At 40.0% G+C, this 16,615-nt stretch overlaps 1 protein-coding gene across 1 annotated transcript; it reads right to left on the bottom strand.

Annotated features, from left to right (window-relative positions):
• Window positions 1-2,571: 2,571 nt before the first annotated feature.
• mblac2 (metallo-beta-lactamase domain containing 2) lies at window positions 2,572-12,832 on the bottom strand. The gene is made up of 2 exons (XM_052020534.1): window positions 12,274-12,832; window positions 2,572-6,789 (listed from the first exon to the last, which is right to left on the bottom strand). The coding sequence occupies exons 1-2, from the start codon at window positions 12,737-12,739 to the stop codon at window positions 6,398-6,400; spliced, it is 858 nt and encodes a 285-aa protein (XP_051876494.1). The 5' UTR covers window positions 12,740-12,832; the 3' UTR covers window positions 2,572-6,397.
• Between the last annotated feature and the right edge of the window lie 3,783 nt (window positions 12,833-16,615).

Here is a 16,615-nt window from a genome sequence, read left to right as displayed (position 1 = left end):
TCATTACACAAGGCAGTTACAGTGTTGAAGAATAAGGACAGTCAATATATAGGTCACCACTCTCAACGGGAAGTGGGCATATATGTGGATAAATCACTGGAAGTGACAGGTCAGTTTGAGAAAGCATTTAGAAGAATACAGAAACCTTGGCTTTAGTTATAAAGTCATGATGAACCTTTATAAGACACTTGTTTGGTCACAACAGGAATATTATGTCCAGTTCCAAGTATACATTTGCAAAAAGATGTTTAGACCTTAAAGGTGCTGGAGAGATTTATGAGACTGATTCCATGATGAGGGATTTCACTTGCATTGATAAATTAGTGAAATCAGGGTTGCTCTCCTTAGAGGTTAAAGGGGTCTCAAAATAATGTAATGCACTGCAGTGTTTTTTTTTAATTTATTTTATGAGATCTATAAAACCAGCATTTATTGTGATGGTGCAGTAGTTAAATTACCAGATTAATAATCCAGTGATTTGGGCTGACAATACAGAGAACACAGTTCATATTCTAACATAACAGCGGTGGAATTTAAATTCAGTTAATAAACGGGAACTCAGGAAAAACTAGCCTTGATAATGACAACAAAACTACCAGATTATTGTAAAAATCCATCTGGTTCACTAATTTCCTTCAGAGGGGTAAATCTGCCATCATTATCTGCTCTGTTCAATATATGATTTGAGATCCAGCCCATGTTGTTGATGCTCTGAAGTTGCTTAGCAAGCTAATTAGTTGTATCATTATTGCCATGTTTCAACAGAGTAAAAGAGGTGGATTACTCCATTACTTGTCTAGTAACTTTTGTTCAAAACTTGGAGCCACCTTCTATGCTGTAACCTTTCTGTAAGTGTTTTTTTATATATACAGTTGCTGTTTTTATAGTTACTAAAATGTAGTTTTGTCTCAAATGTTAATTTTGTGGGGTTTTACGTAAGAAGGAATAGCTTGATTTATTTATCTCTAATATCTTTGAATCAGGTTCTTAGCATGCATAGGCAAAAAAAGTCAACAGTCAAACCATCTACATGTGGAAGTATGCATGTTCTGTTTTCCCTTTTTGGGTTAAACTATTCACATTTATCAGAAAAATTACCATAGCACTTTATCGCTTAAAAAAAAGGGGGTGGGGGGAATCAATGCATTGGCTAGCTATATCGCTTTGTTGGCACCGAAAGCATGGCAACACTTACAGGCTACCCCCAGAACATTCTATGCAAAGATGCATTTCACTGTGTGTTTCGATGTACATGTGGCTAATAAAGATTAAATAAAAATAAAAAGATTAAATAAAAATTATCTTTTATGTTTAAGTTTAAAACTATGAGGTAGACCTAACACAAACAAACTTGATTCATCAACAGAATGAGTGGAGCAACATTTGATTTATTTTTAAATCTTAAAATTCCCCATGTCCATTTCCCTTAGCTGTTTTATAAAGTTGAACATCAGTAACTTGGGATTAAATGTCCTTCCCAGTTTTGCTTTCTCTTTTCACAAGGCCTTGCCCTTCCCCATCTCTGTAACATCATTCAGTTCTACAACCCTGTGCTCCAATTCAGATTGATATTACATCTTAATAGGGAGTTACATCTTGATCCTTCTAAATCTTGTCTCCTTTTTTTTTAATTCCCCGGAGACTTTCTCTCAGGAAGCTTTTGGTAACTTTCCTAAAAATCTCTTTAGATGGCTCAAATCAAAATATTGTAGCACTCGTGTGAAACACCTTAGAATATTTTACAATATTAAAGGTACACAAGTAGAAATCTTTGATGTTGTATGGTCAATTTATACTGCTGCATCTGATATTGTCACAGCAATGAGCTTTGATGCTGTCAGCTGACTACTTGACCATGTAGAACAGCAGGAGTTGCTTTTTGGTTCATTATGCTGAAATCTCAGTACCACCAGGAGAAACCAATGCTACATTTTATATATTGTGGTCTTGGACCACTGCCACCCTGAATGATATAAACTCAGCACTTTACAGAGGCAATTGGTAGCTTAATCTCAAAATTTGTGAATTGTAAGTATTTAGAAAAGTTGGTGAAGAAACAGCAGTTGTAGTTTAAGATGGATAAAGTTAAAATTTATGATATTAAGGTTCCATATTATGGAGAGCGGTTATAGGATTAGTGGAAAATTACTGACAAAATTAGGGAAATGGATCTTGGAGTCAGTAAAGGTAAAATTCTGCAGGTCATTTATTTGACCAGTGTGAAAAGAAAATGGTATGTTAAGCAGTGTAACGTAAACCATAGGATGAACCCCAAGATATGTTATCCTTTCACTAGACTTCACCTGAAGCAATATCTGGAATTCTGACTCTCACTGGAACAATGTGCTGAAGAGCTACTATAATAATTGCAGAACAAGAAAATAAGAGACCAGAGTCAGAACTGGAACTCTTGGCATTGGACAAAAGAATGAAGAAAGGGATATCATGGAGGGATTCACGTTACCAATGCTAAGGAATGTATTGAATCAGGGTGCATGTATTTTGGATCATAGAAATTCTCTCAAGTACATTGCTGCTAGTCACTCCAATTTTAAAGCAGACCAAGAAATTAAGAGGAAGGTCATTAAAATGATTTATTTCACAACAATAAAACATACAAAACAACAATTACAATTGACCCAAGTGAATTGATCAGTATGTTAAAGTGACAAAAATCAAAAGTATTTTCCATTTCCCCATATCAGTGGATTGTCTTGCTTAGCTTAAACAATGTCCCCTGCTATTAGTTGTTAAGCCTGCCAAAAAATTTTCCCTAACAACCTTCCGTTTAAAAGTGGCTGTGATTTTGTTCCTGCTTTTACTTCTGTTCTCAAGCAAAGGGGAGTCCACTGTCAGACAACCACTGCCATGAACCTTGGTGGGTGTGAAATATCAATACAGATTATTGATATTAGCAAATTGATTATTTTAGTCACTGGAGAAATTTTGAAGCCCAGTATCATTTAAATTGCCCCTTATGCCAGTGCCTTCCTTATGATTTTGCAAATGCATTTTGCTTCAAAAAACCCCAATATTTAAGTAATATCTTTTCCCAAATCTTTACTGCAGAAAAACAAAATCCCAAATGACAGGCCTATTTGACTTAGTAAAGGATAGCACAATGGAGCAGACAAATACAAGATGAAAAGGAGATTTAAACAAGTTACAACAAATAATTATTTGACTGGATTTTACAACAATTTATCATTGGGATTCACATATAATCGTATAGCTGCTGCTTGTAAAAGATCAAAATTGGCTAATGTCTTGGTAGAAGCAAGTCTAAACATCCATTGACAAAAAAAGGGAACATCTCCAAACTTCTTTACATATAGATGTATTTTTAACGTACATTTTATATTTTCTCAGCATTAACTACTTACCAAGGTTTTTCTTTTATGCCAGTCAAGGAATATACCTACTACAACATTTTTTTTTAAATCAGAGGGGGAAAAGTGAGTAAAAATACCAGGAGTTCCAGAAAGTATCTGTACCATTTATAGTGATGCAAAATTAACAGAATAAGTTGTAAAAGATGAAACAAATTTAGAAATTGGGCACCTGTAAATGTCTCATTAATGGTCTGATTAACAGAACTATTGTAAATGTCTGGCATGTTTTGTTATAACTAGTTTAAATTGAGGGACTTTATTTTCTGTCTTGAAGGAACATAAATGCATCAGCTAAATTGCTGGCTGTGTGTCAAATCAAAACAAGTTTTGATTACAGGAATACTGTCAATCTTTTGGTTGCAGCTTTAAAATACTGATGTCATGGATGAACAGGATATATGATGGACTGAGAAATGATTTATTCCCAAAAGTGAGCAAAGACTGAATTAAAACAATCACATGATTGGGAAATAGATAAACTACCCTGTGACCTCTTAAATTGTGTTCCATTTATTCCAGTTTCAAAATTTAAATAGGTTATAATTAAGTTTAAGAAACTTTCAGCAAGAATTTCAAATACAAACTGCAGAACATGTTTTATTTGCAATATATTTGTTTTCATTATAACACCTGTAGTAAATATGAATACTGAATTAATCAAGGGAGATATAAACTATCTATAACTTGTGGAATTTGTTTCATTTTTCATACCCAATATCAAAAGTAAGTCATTATCTAATTCTTTCCCATATCTTATTCTTTACTAGAATCTCAAAACACACGTCACCCAATGTTCCTCTCCCATGGTATAACCAAAACAGTATTTAGAAAGCATGTGAAGATGTTGGCAACACATTATTTCAAACTTAGTTATAGTGCCATTCTAGAGCAACATAAAACTTCTCCTTTACAATGATAAATAAGTGAGTGTAGCTTTGCTTTCCTGGACCCTAATATTGTATACACAGTCAAGCAGGGAAAACAGGATGAGGCTGTTTCATACTATTTCAGCAAGACTTTACAAAGAGTCTTACCTGGATGTTCATCAATTAAAAAGTGCATGGAGGCCCTGTTGTATTTCCTGGCACTTTAGAATCTGAACTAGACTTTGTCTAAATGTTCCCAACCAAAGTAATGTCCCAGCTCCATTTAAATTTTATCCCCCAGAAGCTAAGTTCTTTGTTTATGTGTTTGCATATACTAAGGATTCTTCCCACAAAGAAAACAAGACTCACTCAGGTGGTACGAAGAAGTTCTGTCAGATACAAAATTATTAATTGCGGCCTTGTATCCCTCCTTTTGAGGTGTGCTTGTATTATATAAACTACCATTCCCTTTAATTCTGACACCGGCTGCAAGACTTATTCTTATGCAAAATATACTGCAAACTAGCCCATTTAGACATTTTATAATGAAGATCCATTATTGGGTAGTCTCCATGCTATCATTTGACAATAGTGAGAGATTCTTGGGAGTAAGATCGATCATCACTAAAGGAAAAAGGACAGTGAAGCACACAAAAGAGGTGTGACCAGTTCAAAACTCTATATATATTCTAGTCACATTCCACAGCAAGCCTTTCCAGGCTGGCCTTCAGCGAGACAGGGTCTTGGCATCCTTTAGACTAGTATACCAAATGATCTGCTCTAACCCTAATCCTTGCTCAACCATATCCCCTGCATCAAAAGAAAGGCATGTCAAAACTAAATAATACTAATAGGGCATAATAAACTCTCCCAGAAGACCTTAGCAAACATCTGTAAGTGTGCAAGTATGTAAGTTTTACTGAATGAGTTTTTACATTAAGTAAAAAAGCACTAAGATCTAATCCAAGTATAAATAAGGTTAACACAATTCCATTATCTGCACACTACTTGCCCTCAACACTATCTAGGTTTGTGACAGAAATTCCTGTTATGAGATATTTTCATGTTACACCATGCTATCACTATTTACTAGTGTCCATTTGCTCACAGATATCAACAGGAGAAAACTTTTGTCAGTTGATAATACAGGTTCAATTATAAGAAGAAAAGTGACAGGGGCCTCACATATCAAAAGCAGTGGTTAAAACAGAAAAACACCTAAATTATCAAAAGACAAGAAACATGAAAGGAACGATGGTAAAAGTGCAAATTCAGAAAGATATTAAGGAAAATAAATTGCTCAATAAATGGAGTAGGAATAAATAGCAGAGTGGGCTTTCCTCTTTAATATTTGTCTTATTGTTACTTCTAAAATATTTACTCAAATACTTTTGTTGGGGAAGTGAACCAGCTTCCAATGGCTGCACCATATTGGTGTTTCATCATTTAAGGTCATTCTTTAAATGTTACCTGACCAATTAGGAAATTCACAAAGATGTGGATTATTCAAATAGGAACACAATTTTCCTCATCCATCACCATACACAGATTTCAAGAGATCATCTTTAACTGTTTCTCATCATTAATGAAAAGGTTTTCCATCCCCATTCCATGTGTTTAGATGGTGAGAGAGGGAGAGAGAATTGTGCATTAATTTAAGCAAACCATTTTCAGAAATCTCTTCCTAGCAAAACTCAGGCAAAATTTAAATTGTATGCTTAATGGGGAACTAAATGTTATATCAATCTAGTGTTCTAAAATTAAAGAGCCAGATTGAAGACTGATATCACTGAAATCGTCATTACAGTAATCAAATTTTAAAGGCAGTCTTTCATAAAATACGAAGTCCTCAATGTGAATTTTCTATTTGTTGAATATAATTTTCCATTTCTATTCTTTTGTAACTTTATATAATCACAATGTGTTCACCAAATTACTTGTCGAATTGTTATATGACCATACTCTTCCACATGGATGCTTGTAAAACTGCTTCCTCCAATTAGCAAGTATTAACCTTAACTCCCTAAGAATGAGTATTATTTGACTTACTTCTTTACACTTATTTGACACTCCTTCTTTACAAAGCAATTTTATTTAAATCTGAAAGCTTAAGTGTTTCTAAGCTTTGTGCCACCGATCTTATCGTACCACTTGTCTACGAGAATTCTTAAACCAAAGGACTACGCTTGCAATGCCTCGAACAGCGAATGATGAAATTTTATGGCACACCCCAGCATTTGCGACATAACTCGAGGCCAAGTTGTAAAGTCTTTCACCATCAAAGGACTCAAAATGACCCGGCAGCACTTTTTTCACAAGGTTATTGTTCACTAGAGTCATTAGGCGATTGCAGGTTTGGATGTAGTCACTGACGTTACTGTAAGGGAGCCAATCAATCATGGCCCCATTGTATACTACATCGCCACTAAAGAGAATGTGGTTCTCCTGGTCATGAAGGCAGATGCAACCTCTGGAGTGACCAGGCATGTGCAGAACAGTGAGCTGACGGTTTCCAAGATTAATAACATCACCTAATATGAAAAGCATAAAGGTCTCAGGAAAATCTCTGTAATCCTTGCTAATCATGTTTTATATAAAATGAAAGTATTCGAATTGCTATATTATATTTTTCATATATATATATATATATAATATAGAGAGAGAGAGAGATAGACCCACACACACACACAGATTAACTGTAATCCAATCATCCCCATAAAAAAGCCCCATTAACTCTGTTGGCTTTATATAACTATTTGCATAATTTTTTGTGAAATAACAATATTGTTGAAACCTGGTAGCAAAATGTAGAATTTTGTTTTGCCTTGGGAGTAGACCATATAAAATTCTAGAATAGGGAGGTTATTTTACTAAAGTATAGTGCAATTTCAAGATAACATGCTTTGCCATTATTGCAGTTTTGGATATACAGCAGTATTAACATGACCCCTCCACCCCCCAACATGGAAATCTGGTAAATGTTAGTCTCACTAATAATGCGGGTAATTGATAATGCAGTATTAAAATTGTCCTCTGATATCCACATTATATCAACGTTGCACTATATTTATCCATTCCTTTTTGAAGATTATAATTGAAATTATTTTCATCATATTTTAATGTAGTCCAAATCATAACTACTCAATGCATGAACCTCCTCATCTTACCTCTAGTTCTTTTGACTAGCCATGTTCTCTGTTTGTGAAGTGTTTTCTCACAGGAAACAGCTCCAAATTATTTACACAATGAAAGTTCTTCATTAATTTTAACATTGCTAATACAGTGGCATGCAAAAGTTTGGGCAACCCTGGTCAAAATTTCTGTTAATGTGAATAGCTGAGTAAAAGATGACCTGATTTCCAAAAGACAAAGTTAAAGATGACACATTTCTTTACTATTTTAAGCAAGATTACTTTTTTATTTCCATCTTTTAGAGTTTCAAAATAACGAAAAAGGAAAAGGGCCTGAAGCAAAAGTTTGGGCACCCTACATGGTCAGTACCTAGTAACACCCTGTTTGGCAAGTATCACAGCTTGTAAATGCTTTCTATAGCCAGCTAAGAGTCTTTCAATTCTTGTTTGGGGGATTTTCGCCCATTCTTTCTTGCAAAAGGCTTCTACTTCTGAGAGATTCTTGGGCCATCTTGCATGTACTGCTCTTTTGAGGTTTATCCACAGATTTTCGATGATGTTTAGGTCGGGGGACTGTGAGGGCCATGGCAAAACCTTCAGCTTGTGCCTCTTGAGGTAGTCCATTATGGATTTTGAGGTGTGTTTAGGATTGTTATCCTGTTGTAGAAGCCATCCTCTTTTCACCTTCAGCTTTTTTTTTCCCGACGGTGTGATGTTTGCTTCCAGAATTTGCTGGTATTTAATTGAATTCATTCTCCCCTCTACCAGTGAAATGTTCCCCATGCCACTGGCTGCAACACAAGCCCAAAGCATGATCGATCCACCCCCGTGCTTAACAGTTGGAGAGGTGTTCTTTTCATGAAATTCTGCACCCTTTTTTCTCCAAACATACCTTTGCTCATTGCAGCCAAAAAGTTCTATTTTAACTTCATCAGTCCACAGGACTTGCTTCCAAAATGCATCAGGTTTGTTTAGATATTCCTTTGCAATCTTCTGACGCTGAATTTTGTGGTGAGGACGCAGGAAAGGTTTTCTTCTGATGACTCTTCCATGAAGGTCATATTTGTGCAGGTGTCTCTAGCACACCACCACCCCAGCGTCTGCTAAATCTTCCTGAAGATCTTTTGCAGTCAAATGGGGGTTTTGATTTGCCTTTCTAGCAATCCTACGAGCAGTTCTCTCGGAAAGTTTTCTTGGTCTTCCAGACCTCAACCATTCCTGTTAACTGCCATTTCTTAATTACATTAAGAACTGAGGAAACAGCTACCTGAAAACACATTGCTATCTTCTTATAGCCTTCTCCTGCTTTGTGAGTACCATTTATTTTAATTTTCAGAGTTCTAGGCAGCTGCTTAGAGGAGCCCATGGCTGCTGATTGTTGGGACAAGGTCTGAGGAGTCGGGGTATTTATAAACCTTTGAAATTTGCATCACCCAGCCTTTCCTAACGATGAGTGTGAACAAGCCATAGCCCTAACAAGCTAATGAAGGTCTGAGACCTTGGTAAAAGTTATCTGAGAACTCAAATCTCTTGGGGTGCCCAAACTTTTACATGGTCCTCCTTTCCTTTTTTCACTCTAAAAATGTACAAAACAAAAATAATACACTAATCTTGCTTAAAATGTTGAAAAGAATGTTTCATTTTTAACTTTATGACTTTTGGAGATCAGTTCATCTTCTACTCACTTAACTATTCACAGTAACAGAAATTTTGACCGGGGTGCCCAAGCTTTTGCATGCCACTGTAAGTCTTCCTTTAAGCCTTTCTCGAAAAGACTGCAGCTTCATTAGTCTTTCCATATAAATAAATCCATGCAAAATAATTAGTATTTCATTTCTGTATTTGTAAAGCTACAGATCTCATATGCTCTAACATCCTTCTTACCTTGTCTTGTTACCTTCTAAGAAAATATCCCTTTCTTTATCATACACTTTCTTGCAAAGAAACTTAAGTCTTTTAAAATAAAATTCTACAGATCTGAAAGTATCAAAAGTTTGCAAATTGCAATCAAAACTGAGTAGCTTTACAATTACAGTTTTCATTTCCTCCCACAGAATTGAGCATACTTTTTTTTACAGCAGCCAAGGCAGGTATCCAGTCCCTGTTGCCTGTATCAGCTGGTCCAAATAGGCAGCTATCCCCATACCCTTTCCAATGGTAGTAACATTTCAAAGATGTATCTACTTCCACCTTAAAAATTTAATCCATTCTGGTTCTACAGCCACTGCTAGTCATGTCAAAAGATAAATAAACTCCAAACCTTTCTCTGATTTTTATGGCAATGATCTTGTTAACACCTCGCCAACAAATGGGAATACCTTTTCTCTACTTTAGCAAAACCTTTGTTGTCCCTTAGCAAGGTCAATAACTAGATGGAGTAGTTAATCCTTATACCCAAGCCACATTTACATTTAAAGATCCCATGGCACTCATTCTAAGAGGATTGTGAAAATGACATGATAATCAATGTTAAAATATTGTTTAACCCTCAAACAATACTTAAGAATTGACTTCCATGTCATTATCAGAGTCTTGCACATAAACTAACTCCAACATTTCCTACGTGATATGACACTTAATTGCTAAAAAGCACTTTGGGATTTTCTGAGATTATGAAGGACTAAATAAATTTCTTAATTTTCTCTTCCACCACTAAATTCTCTCGAATGACTCCAGCAAAAGGTTTGCCATGAGAGACCAAGTATTTCCTAGAATTTAGAAGAGTGAAAGTCTTCATGAAACTTGAAACAAAAATTTTTTTTTTCGCAAGTAACAGGGGTGACAGGCTGTATGCAGGAAAGTTGTTTCCTCTGGGTGGGGAGTCTAGAACAAGGCTTACAGTCTCTAAGGGGTAGGCCATTTAAGAGAAGATGAGGAGAAATTTCTTTACCCAGAAGGAGGCAAATCTTTGGAATTTTCTGCCCCAAACAGCTTTGGAGACTCAGTCACTGACTTCATTCAAAACACAGATCAATAGATTTCTGGATGTTAATGAAATCAAGAGATATGGGGATAGTTCGAAAAAATGCAGCAAAGGTAGAACATCAGCCATAATCTTCACAAATGATCACAGTAAATTACAGAGCCTTTGGGAGTGTGTTAGAAATAGAGGGACCTTGGGGTACAAGTAGCTAGTTCCCTCAAGGCAGCAACACATGTAGACAAAGTGATGAAGAAGGCATATGGCATGCTAACCTTCATCAGACGGGGCACTGAGTACAAGAGTTGGGACGTCATGTTACAGCTGTATAGGACGTTGGTGAGACCACACCTGGAAATATTGCGTACAGTTCTTGTCACTATACTATAGGAAGGATGTGAGTAAGCTAGGGAGGGTGCAGAAAAAATTTACAAGGACATTGCCGGGACTGGATAGCTTGAGTTATTAGGCAAGACTGGAACAAAGGAGGCTGAGGAGTGACCTTATATAAAATTGTGGATCATTACAGTCTCTTTCCCCAGGGTAGGGGAATGTAAAACTAGAGTGCATAGATTTCAGATGAGGGGGAAAAATTTAAAGGGGACCTGAGGAGCAAGTTTTTCCCACATAGAGGGTTGTGGGTATGTGGAACAAGCAGCCAGAAGAAGTGGTAGAGGCAGGCACAATTACTATGTTTAAAAGACTTTTGGACAGGTTCACAGATAGGAGTGGATATGGGCTAAATGCAGGCTAGTTCAGGAAGACATGGACATGTTGGGCTGAAGGGCCTGTTTCTGTACTGTATAACTCTTCTGTATAACTCTATGACTTTATCTTAATGACTGGCAGATCAGGATCAAACTTTTTATGTTCCACCAATAAAAACCACTCCAGGAATCTTCCTCTTCACCAAACCTGAACAAGAATCCTTCTCAAATTGACTTCCTTCGGGTTCTCTAAACTCATCTTGTCTATTAAACCAATCTCCTTCTCTCTTAAATCCTTTAGTTTCCTTCCTGGGCTCCATACCAGATGATGAATACATTTGGGAAGGGTATTCCTGAACTTGTGCTAAAGCCACAGCTGAAATTGAGAAAAAGAAAAATCAGGGATACACAAGAAGTGGGAATTAGAGGAGTGCAGTTCCAAAACTCAAAGATATCACAGGATAGGGTGAGGAAAGGCCATGGAAATGACTGGAAATAAGGCTGATCATTTTAAAATTGAAGTATTGAGATGAATGCCAGGGATCAGAGAAGTTGAGGTAACACAAGAACAGCAATAGGCCAGTCACCCAGACCCCAAAGCCTGCCTCCACCATTCAACGTGATTATAGCTGATCTGCTTCATTTCATCTCTTCTTCTGTGCCAGTTCCCCATAGCCCTCAATTCCCTTTCAAAAATTTAACTAACTTCTCTTTAAAAGCCCCCAATGATCTTGCGTAGAACGAGCCCAAGCAGGGACTGAAATGGGAGATAAAGAGCAAAGATAGGCAAACATTGTGATGGAGAGGTTACAAGTCAGGCAATCAAATCAAGGTCAATTAACATGCCTTCGTCAAAGTTAAGTTTACCTTAAGACAGCGGTGAGGCAGAACTGAGTTTGTGATAGGGAACCAACAAAAATCAAAGGTTTCTGCGGGCAACAACCAACCCATACTTGCCACTGACCTAGCTGGAAAGTATGCACTGTGCAGATTGCCTTAAACCTGGAGGAAACTCTGCCCATAAAACAGCAGAAAAAAAACATTTGACAATTAGCTTAGCTACACTGCCACCCAAGGACATCAAATGCTTCTAAGTGTCCCCCAAGTTGAGCAACGTTCAAAAACTGTTGGAAATCTCTTTAAAAACTAACTTCTCTTTAAAAGCCCCCAATGATCTTGCGTAGAACGAGCCCAAGCAGGGACTGAAATGGGAGACGAAGAGCAAAGGTGGGCAGACATTGCGATGGAGACATTTACCCTCGTCCAGGACCCGGGAGGGCTGCACCGCCTTCACCCGGTACGTGTCTGCCTTCCAGCCCGCCCGAGGGGCCCTGGAAATCTCGGCGTCCGACAGCCAGGTGACGGCCTCGTAGTTGTCGCCCCGCATCAGGGCGCCGGCCTCGGCCCGGTGCACGGCCACCCGCTCGAAGTGGTGCAGGCCGCCCGAGTGGTCGAAGTGGACGTGGGTGGCGACGGCCAGCAGCGGCTTGGCGCCGACCAGGCCGCGGGCGCGCAGGAAGGCCGGCAGGCTGCTCAGGCCCAGGCCGCCGTCCACCACCAGGTCCCGCTGCGAGCCCTGCACCAGCCACATGTTGGCCCGCTTGCCCGCCTCGAAAAACCGCTCACGGATCAGGTAGAGGCCGTCGGACACCTCACGGTGCCAGAACCAGTCCCCGCCGCCGCTGCCCCCGTCCATCTCCACAGCCGCCGAGTCCCACGACATGGTCCACCTCCCGCCGCCCGGACAACCGCGGGCCGCTGACCGACAGCCGGCTCCGCCAATCGGCGCTCGCTGCCCGTCGCGGCTCCGCCAATCGGCGCTCTCTGCACTTCGCGGCTCCGCCAATCGGCGCTCTCTGCACTTCGCGGCTCCGCCAATCGGCGCTCGCTACCCACGGCTCTCTGACTGACAGCCAGCTTCGCCAATCGGCGCTCGGTTCCCGTCGTGGCTCCGCCAATCGGCTCTCCCTGGCTGTCGCGGCTTCACCAATCAACGCTCTCTGCCCGTCACGGCTCCGCCAATCGGTGCTATCTGTCCGCGGCTCTCTGACCGACAGCCAGCTTCACCAATCGCCGCTCACTGCCTGCGGCTCTGCCAATCGGCGCTCTATTCCCGCGCCTCCGCCTATCGCAGCTCCACCAATCAGCGCTCTCTACCCGCTGACCGACAGCCGGCTCCGCCAATAGGCACATTCTGCCCGCGGCTCCGCCCATCCAATCAAAGCCACCGGGAGGCGGTCCTCCAACAAGGAGGATGGGACGTCCCGCCGCCGAACTGTCTTATCCATCAGTGAATGAGGTGGAACACGCACAAAATTCAGCCGGTCAGGCAGCGTCTATGGAGGGAAATAAACAGTCCTGAAACGTCGACTGTTTATTTCCCTCCATACATGCTGCCTGACCTGATGAGTTCCACCAGCATTTTAAGATAAGATCTTTATTAGTCACATGTACATCGAAACACACAGTGAAAAGCACCTTTTGCGTAGAGTGTTCTGGGGGCAGCCCGCAAGTGTTGCCACGCTTCCGGCGCCAACATAGCACGCCCACAACTTCCTAACCCGTACGCCTTTGGAATGTGGGAGGAAACCGGAGCACCCGGAGGAAACCCGCGCAGACACGGGGAGAATGTACAGACTCCTTACAGACAGCGGCCGGAATTGAACCCGGGTCGCTGGCGCTGTAATAGCGTTATGCTAACCACTACACTACCGTACCTGCAGATTCCAGCATCTGCAGAATTTCTTGTGTCTCTAATAAGGTGGAGCTGATACCTCAAAGTCACTTTCCCCGTCCAGATCCCTTTAGAGCACCTCCATCGACTCGATGGACTCTTAACCTCACAATCAACCTCGTTGTGACCTTGCACCTTATTGTCTACCTGCACTGCACTTTCTCTGTAGCTGTTAAACTTTATTCTGCATTCTGCTATTGTTTTACATTGTACAACCTCAATGCACTGTTGTAATGAATTGATCTGTATGAACGATATGCAAGACAATTTTTTCACTGTACCTCGGTACATCTGACAATAATAAACCAATTTACCAATTTATCTTTAAAACAGTCTCTCTGGGTCAAGAAACTGCTGCTCATTTCGGTCTTAAATGCCTGACCACTTATTCTAAAATTTTGTCCCTGGATAAGATAAGATCTTTATTAGTCACATGTACATCGAAACACACAGTGAAATACACCTTTTGTGTAGTGATTTTGGGGGGCAGCCCGCATGTGTCGCCACGCTTCCGGCGCCAACATAGCATGCCCACAACTTCCTAAACCGTGCGTCTTTGGAATGTGGGAGGAAACCAGAGCATCCGGAGGAAACCCACACAGACACAGGGAGAACGTACAAACTCCTTACAGACAGTGGCCAGATTTGAACCCGGGTCGCTGGCGCTGTAAAGCATTGTGGTAACCACTATGCTACCGTGATACTAGATTCTCCAGCCCGAGGAAACAATCTTTCAACATCAACCCTGTCAGTTCACAAAATTATTGAATAATCATGTTATGTAAGGTCATTTGGTCAATTGAGTTCATGTCAGCACTTCATAAGGGCAATAGCACTCCCCTGACCCTCCCCATGGTCATGAAAATTCTTTTTCAGATTCTTCTCAGAATCTTGTGTCTCAATGAGATGACCTCTCATTCTCTTAACTCCATTGAATATAAGCCATTCTCATTCAACCTCTCCTCAAACAGCAGCCCTTCTTCCCAGATATCAATTTAATAAATTAACAAGTATAATATTTTATAGGAATAGAAATCAAAACCATACACAGTGCTCCAAGTGTGGTGTCCCCAAAGCCTTATACAATTGCCTGACTTCCTTACTCTGGTACATTAGTCTCAATGGAGTAAAGGCCAGCAAGCCATTTGCTATCCTAGTTAGTTGATTAGTTATTTTGTTATTCTGCCTGAAATTCAGAATCCACTTTTGATTTATTTTTTTAACACCGTCTCCTGACTCAGGGTAAATCGGGAAGGAGTAAACTGCAAACATACAACAGATCCGTTTTAAAAAAAAGCTGAGTGATAAGAAGACATAATATAAAGCTGGAAAAAAGAGAAATAAGATGGAAGAAAATGAATGGACAGAGGAATCATAGTTTTAAGAAATCTGTAAACTGCTTTGTAAAATACTATAATGTGACGTAAAGGTATCTGTGAGTGGAATCGCCAGTGCAGCATTGGCCTTGCACTTTAGGACGGATAACTTGGCTTCAGTGAAGGTGTTTATCAGAGCAATGCCATGGATGAAAGACACCAACCTTGTTCCAAAACTGGAACAATTAGGTTTGTTTGTAGAGCAGACACAATTGAGGAGAGATTTAATAGAATCGTTCAAAAATATTTTACGTGCAGTAAGAAACTGGTTCCATTGGCAGGAGGTTTGGTAATGACTGAATGTATTTAAGATGGTTGACAAAAGACCTTGGGGAGTTGGTCTGGCCATCAAAACCTTGAAGAGTAGTGGAAACAGATTCAAAAGTAAAGGAACAAATAACAAGCTGCTGGAGGAACTCAGCAGGTCAGGCAGCATATGTGGAGGCAAAGGGATAGCTGACATTTCAGGTCGAGGTCCACATCAACCTGTCTGTTCTTGGCCTTCTCCACTGCCTGGGTGAGGCCAAATGCAAACTAGAGGAACAGCACCTCATATTCTGCCCGGTTAGTCTACAACCCAATGGCAAGAACACTGAATTCTCCAATTTCAGGTAACTGTACCCCATCCACCCAGGTCCTCCCTCACCCCCCACCCCGCCCAAATAAAGGAGTCCTGGTGCAGGGTCTCAATCCGAAATGTGGACTATCCCTTTGCCTCTGCAGATGTTGCCTGTCCTTGCTGTACCTCCCCTTTTACATTTCATACATGTATATCCAGAACCAACTACCTACCAACATTTTAAGATAAGAATTCTTCATTAGTCACACGTACATCGAAACACACAGTGAAATACATCTTTTTGCGTAGTGTTCTGGGGGCAGCCCGCAAGTGTCGCCATGCTTCTGGCACCAACATAGCATGCGCACAACTTCCTAAATCGTACGTCTTTGGAAAGTGGGAGGAAACCGGAGCACCCGGAGGAAACCCACGCAGACTCGGGGAGAACGTACAAACTCCTTACAGACACTGGCTGGAATTGACCCCGGGTCGCTAGTGCTGTAAAGCGTTACGCTAACTGCTACACTACCGTGCCTGCCAAGTTTCAAGTTTCTTATTACCCAGATAATATTCTTTATTTCTATTCTTATAAGAATTCTTCTTCAGTTCTTCGCACCTCACATAACCAACATTATATTCATTTGCCACTTTAATACAAGCTCTAATCACTCCCTGACAAATAAAAAACTTACAAAACTGTTTTTCTTCATTATTCTTACAAATATTATTTTCCAGTAAGCTTTACTGCATATAATTACCAACCAAACCCTACCCCTACCCCTACCCCAGGAGTTTAAATAAGGTGGTAAAAATCTATAATCTGTAAACTTCCCGTGTTTATTGATTGTAAATGAGCGTGCTTTAGTTGTTCGAGTTAATCATCCAAACCAGCTCAATTTGCATTGGGCTAATTACTATTCCGCTGGCTAA

The sequence above is a fragment of the Pristis pectinata genome, chromosome 7 (genome assembly GCF_009764475.1).
Source record: "Pristis pectinata isolate sPriPec2 chromosome 7, sPriPec2.1.pri, whole genome shotgun sequence".
Taxonomy (NCBI): domain Eukaryota; kingdom Metazoa; phylum Chordata; class Chondrichthyes; order Rhinopristiformes; family Pristidae; genus Pristis; species Pristis pectinata.
Note: the sequence above shows the minus strand (reverse complement) of the source record. Positions and strands in the feature narration are given on the sequence as shown.